General features: G+C 41.2%; 1 protein-coding gene across 2 annotated transcripts in view; it reads right to left on the bottom strand.

Moving 5' to 3' along the window:
• Positions 1-2,855: 2,855 nt before the first annotated feature.
• Positions 2,856-6,113, bottom strand: part of lmo4a (LIM domain only 4a) — a 14,536-nt gene continuing 11,278 nt past the window's right edge. The window contains exons 4-5 of one of the 2 annotated variants that reach the window (XM_024268556.2): positions 5,519-5,662; positions 2,856-3,697 (exon numbers count right to left, since the gene is read on the bottom strand). In XM_024268556.2, coding sequence (XP_024124324.1) covers positions 3,689-3,697; positions 5,519-5,662 — 153 coding nt within the window. In that variant the 3' untranslated portion in view covers positions 2,856-3,688. The remainder of the gene's footprint in view (positions 3,698-5,518; positions 5,663-6,113) is intronic. The other variant, XM_024268557.2, reaches the window with a different exon arrangement.

The raw sequence follows: 6,113 nt of genomic DNA, 5'->3' as shown, positions 1-6,113 counted from the left end.
TGCAAGTTATAATAGGTTTGTAAGGTTAAGAAATGTCTGTACTGAAGGTGGAGGGTTCTGTGGATCCACAGACCTCAAGTTTAACCCTCACCACAGCCTCTGGCTCATAATTAGCCGGCGTGTTAGCAGTTTTAATGGGTTTGCTACTGTGAACTGTAGAAATACATAGAAGTCATGGGTCACAAAACAGTGATTGAGATCAATCAATTCAAAATCATAACTTTATTTACAGTCTTTTAACGCGTTACTAATTATTTGTAGACACGTTTTGGCAGATATTTACATTGTTAAATTGGCAGCTAACACAGCTTTTGATACGGTTCAAATGTCATTTGTAAATGAGCCTCAGCTCCACTTCTATATGGTATCCAGTAGAATATGCATTCCATTTGATCATCCAAAAATAAGCATTCTGCCAAGTTAACTACTCAACGAAATTAAGGTAACCTCAAAAGTTGAGACTTTTGAACAGTTCAACATCCTGTTGTTATGGGTGGGCTTTCTTCAGCTTTAAAGGCAGATATGTCAGAGACGACGAGGTGGTTCTTCCTCTTGGATTCACTCGCTCATACACTGATAACTGATGACTCATTTGATAAACACAGTACTCAATAGAAATAGACAGAAACTGAATAACAAACCATAGTTGTTTAAAAAACCTGTAGTCACACAAGGCAACGGTTGAAGATTTGTTTTTTTGGTACACCTTCAAGCAGGGTCAGATTTTTAAAGACAGTTTCAATTTTTGGTGTCTTATTATTCTCCTTAAGTCAATTTCATGAAGTTTAAGGTCCAATTTTCCTGGTTCTTTACTATAGGTTTGAGATGTGAACTATTTACAGAGTGTGATCAATTCTAAAGTTCGTTTTTCTGTCTTGAGTATTGGCCCAGTGTCGATGAATACTAAAGTCAGCAACCAGAGCAAATCTCTACAGATGTCGAGATGAATTCATAGTGTCAGGTGAATGCAGTGATGCTGAGCTGCCATACAGAGATTTCAATATATCTGGGAATAATCTCTACGAGGAATTACTGTAAAAGTAGCAGAAATCACAATATTCTCCAAAGTAAAAAAAAAACAATCTGTGCATAACCCAATAATAATAACCCAAGGAAAAGCCAAATGCATTGAAGTCAGGTCAGAGAAGGCAGAGGAATGTGTTCGGACACGGTCCGGCTTCATTGTTGCCCTCGATGTGAAGCTAATTGGACTAACTCTGGGCATTTTAAACTGAAGAGCTGCAGCTGCTCCCTCTCATCCGATGTGCTTCTTCAATGCAAACACATGGATAAGAACAATAGTTGCCTCTCCGTCTCCAGACCAAACATACACGTGCCTAAAGATTGATGTCAAAGACTGGAACAGTCAAAAAATGTTTCCATGTCCACAATCAAAGCAGGAATTCATGAGATGACTGTAGTGCTGCCACAAACGGTTAGTTCATTTAATCACAGATTATTTTTAATGATTAGTCGACTAATCAGGTCATGTGCAAACTTGATGTAAAGCACAAATCTTAACCATCACTAGCTTTAAACTAACAAAAACTACAAAAATATCTGCAATAATGGCAGTGAGAATGCTGTAAGCTGAATGTGGCTACTGAAGATGCTAGAGCTGAGAATGCTGAAGACCAAAGCTTGCTAAAATAACAGCTAAATGCCAAATTAGCCACAAAAAAACTGAAAAAAATGTATATTTTTGGCAATATTTTAGCATATTGCTAAAATGTTAGCTAAACTCCAAAATAGCCTCAAAAACTGGAAAAAAATGTGTAAATTAGCCAAAACAGCTAGCATGTTTCTAAAACTTAAGGCTAAACTCCAAATGACCCTAAAAAACTCAATAGTTGCCAAACATTTTAAAGTGTGTCTGTAGGTAAACGTGTGCAGAAGTTTCAAAGTGCACAAAGTTTTGGAGGGATTTGAGCAATTTCTCATGTATTTCCTATGAGGCATATTTTGCTCTACATTTCAAAAACCATGAAGTTTATCAACACCAAAAGTACAAGCAGTAATGTCCTGAACGAGCTGAATGTTTTAATACCAAGACTGCTGATATCACTAAAAGTGTGATTGAGCTTTTGTGCCAAAAAACATAAAGAAACGAACAGGAGAATCATAGTGTGAACGATTACTAAACTTTCACACAAAACAGACACTTAAGATGAGAGTTTATTAAACTTTAGTTATGCAGCCTCTGTCCATTCGTTTATGGTATTAAAACAAGATTAAATTAAATGAGATTAAATTAAACAAAAAAACGATTTTTCACTAAAGATAAAGTTTTGGTCGATTAATCGTCCATTAGTCGACTAACCGTGGCAGCACTACTGAGAACTATTTTTCAGCCGTATGGCTAATCTCAATGAATGCAGTCTTTTCCGTTTTTCCTACCGGACAGCTGTGGACATCACGACTGCAGGCCGTCTATTGCCTGTGGAAAGTTTCCTTCCTCTTAATTAGAGCAGTTTACCAGATTAGGCCTCATTAGGCTGCAGCGCTGGAGAGCGTCCACCGTCCTCGCAGGCCTCCAGCGCGTCCCACTTTAACTGCATCTCTGATGGTTTGGGCTGAGGCCTTTGAAATGCCATTCCTGAGGGTAATTAGCCATGTTTGTGTTGGAACCTGAAGTGTTTGGTTGCAGCTCAAACTATGCACTCAGAAACTGCAGACAAATAACAAAATCAAGAAAAAAAAACAGAAACTTTTCCAACATAGTTTGAATAGTTCTAATAATCTTTGTTAAAAAAAAGCTAACTTAAACACGATTAAACTGAAAGGCCGACACTCAATGCTATGGGTGATATTATTGCTGCTATGAGCATTGTTGGAGTCATTTGTTCTTTTCAACGTTTACAACTGGGAGCTAAGCAGTTTTATTTCTAAACAGCTGAGCTTGCTGGGAAAGACATTTACAACAGTGTGGCCCCTCATTTATCGACATGCTCACAAAATAACCTGTGATGGAGGAGATCAACAGAGTAGCATTTCAGATGTTTAAAACTGCTCAGCGAATAAAGTAAAATAAGTCCAGGATTGTAGAATGAAAACAAAGATCTGATTGTGATCAAAGGTTTATGCAACTCCAGTAAACTGAACACGGCAGACACAGCAAACAAGAGATTCACTGACAAGCTCAACAGCCAATCAGGACGTAGAAAATACAGCGTACTGTTTAAAAAAAGAAACACGTAGAATTGGGTGGAAAACAATAAAAAAAGGGGAACCCCGTTATAGCAATGATGAAAATAAAACCCTTAAAAGGGAGGGGTTGGGTGTTATCAGAGATGTCAGCCACTTCTCAAGAATATCTGGTGGATGGTTATCTGGATCACAAGGCAGCTCACACTTATGCTGAAAACATCTGAATTTCACCGTAATCAGTTCAACTCTGGAATCTTAAGTTAATTTTCTTCAACTTCCCGCTGGTGTCATCTTGTGTTCTTCACCATCCTGAACAAAAATAACAAAAGATAATTCCAACACGCTACTCTGGATCCGGTCTTCAGGCCGAGCACACCTGTAAGATCACCGTGGTGATCAATGTTCCTCTAGGCCTGTCCATTGGTCCATCTCAAAGCCTTTAGCTGCAGTTGGTGTTGCTCCATCAGAGGACGACCGCTGGTGCTGTATACAATGCAGGTGGAGAAAGAGGCACGAGTTGGTTTTCCATGTTACCATTTCCTCAGCACACCTGAAAGAAGCCAGAAAGGTGAGTCATTAATGAGGAAAAGGCTGATTGAATTATGAGATGCTAGTGAAGTAAAACTGATCGATTCATAAACAGTTTTTTAGTGAACCAGAGAAATCATCGTTGTGCCAAATTCTTCTACTTCTGCATCAAACTCAGGACCAAAGATGAGTGACGGTTGCCTGATTCAAATGTCAGCATTTCAGCCGGTCCAATCACAAACACCGACTTTCACTTCCATCCCAAGACGGTCAGAAGTAAACAGAGATGGGAACAAACGGTCCTTTTTGTCAAAGATCCAGTTCACACAACATGGGATGAAACACAGGGTTCCATCAAATCAGACGGCTTCCACTCCAAGCTTTCCATCTCTGCAGCTCCTACAACTCAGGTGTTGAGGTCTAAGGTACGCTCAGAATCCTTTTGGAGATTTGGTTGAAAGCCACATTGCTGTCCTGTATAAACGCGGCTCTTATGTCGTCCGGACCATCTGGATTTCAACTCTTCATCCTTCTTAGAACCTTCTTCCCAACCAGCTAATCCTTCAGCTTCTCTTCAGAAGTTTCCTTTTTTCCCTTTAGTTAACTCTGCTTTCTCTCAGTGCTCCTTCTCATTAAAGTCCCCATTACGGTTTTTTTATTTTTAAAAAATGTTCCCAGTAGAGTTTTAATTATGATTTTGAAGTTTTTAACCAAAATACCTCAACCTAAATGTCTTAAAAATACATTTTTCATGTTGATCTGAAGTTTCCCAAAATCTCCTCTGAGGGGGCGTGGCTTCTGGAGCTCCACCCCTGATCCCCCCTGTCTGATTATGATAGCTCTGTGTCTCACTAGCATAAATCTTCACCGCTGCTACATAAAAACATCCATCAATCTGGGTAATGTCCAGCCGTATGGTTCTGATCCGGATGTCAGCTGGACGAGGAAGTGAAGATCTTCATGGACAGAACTTCCTCCTCTTTTCCTGCGTCTGTTCTGTAAGAGCTGGTCCAGAGGTTCCTGCTTCAGTCCGCCTCAACAAGCCACACCTCCCATCACCATCAGCAGTTGAGGAGCTTCCTCATCCCCAGTAATCTATGGAACACGTTTTGGACTCTGGTCCTGCCAGTTCCGTCTTTCTGCTCCGGCCAGTTTCAATTAGTCCAGACGCCATCTGAGGTCCTGCGCTGCGATTTGGACGCCCAGCAGCAGCCTGATTTGAGTGGCGGGATTTGGGTGCAGCAAGAGTTAAAATATCTGGACTTTGTTGATGAGACTCAGTTTGGACACGTGATGTTTCCCAATAAGTTTGATCAGATAGATCCATTCATCTGTTTGCTTAATCCGAGGCATTCCTTTCAGGGTCACGGGGTCACTGGAGCCCGTTACTGTTGGGTACACCCTGAACAGGTCGCCAGTCTGCCGCCAGACAGCAGCTGCGGCGTGGGGAGGCTGCCTGTTCGGGCCTCCTGAACTTGAGAAGTTGGGACAAGAATGAAAAAGATCCTCTAATTTTATTCTTGTCTGTATGTTTTTGCCTCTCGGCCTGATGTGGGAAATCCAAGCTGGATCACAGAGAGATGGAAACACCAGAAGTGTCCATCAGCTCTGCAGAAACTATGTCTTCACAGGTTCTTGGATTTTAAAAACATCATCATAATGCTTCAAAGACCTCTGGGAATGCTTTGAAAATAGATCAAAGATGATTGGAGTGGGACTAAACAATCAATTCACTTTTCAAAAGATGAACAAATAAAAGATAAGCAGGACCCGGAGAAGGAGCCAGATCAGTGATGCAGCACGAGATCAGGGATTCAGTCAGCTGCTTAAAGTGGCCTCTGACCTTCTGATCAGACATGATGCTGCTGGAGTGTGTGGCGTGCAGGCCTCCGCCTGGCCGGTCGTGTTCACAGAAGATGGTTCCATTGATGTAATGAAAGCGATCTCCAGGGACCAGGCGGTTCCTACAGGTGGCACAGGTGAAACACTGCCAGAAGAGACAAGGGGGAGAGTCAATCCTGTTATTTCTAGGGATGTAACGAGTCAGTTAAGCCACAGTTTGAAGGTTTAAAGTGCATTCTACTGTTCATTCCTCACTATAAAGAACCTCAAAGTGGTATTTTGATCCATTCATGGATTTAAGAGTAATCCTCTAAAAACCTGCTGTGTGCAGCAGCCCCTCCCATAAATACGAGTGGAAACATGCTGATGTCAGCATGATGTGATGTGATGTTTTTTTGGTTGCGAGAGATTTAGGTGTTTGTTTAAACTTCCAGAAGAAGATCCAGCACATCAGAAGTGGTTGGATTTTATCTTCAGGAGCGCGACAGACCCACCAGCAACTCATCATCTGTGACCGCCACTTCACAGATGACGGTTTGATAACCTTAGCATGTATCAAAGTGGATTATATCTCAGAGTCAGCACCATTCCTAACT

Source organism: Oryzias melastigma, linkage group LG12 (genome assembly GCF_002922805.2).
Source record: "Oryzias melastigma strain HK-1 linkage group LG12, ASM292280v2, whole genome shotgun sequence".
In the NCBI taxonomy this organism is placed as follows: domain Eukaryota; kingdom Metazoa; phylum Chordata; class Actinopteri; order Beloniformes; family Adrianichthyidae; genus Oryzias; species Oryzias melastigma.
Note: the sequence above shows the minus strand (reverse complement) of the source record. Positions and strands in the feature narration are given on the sequence as shown.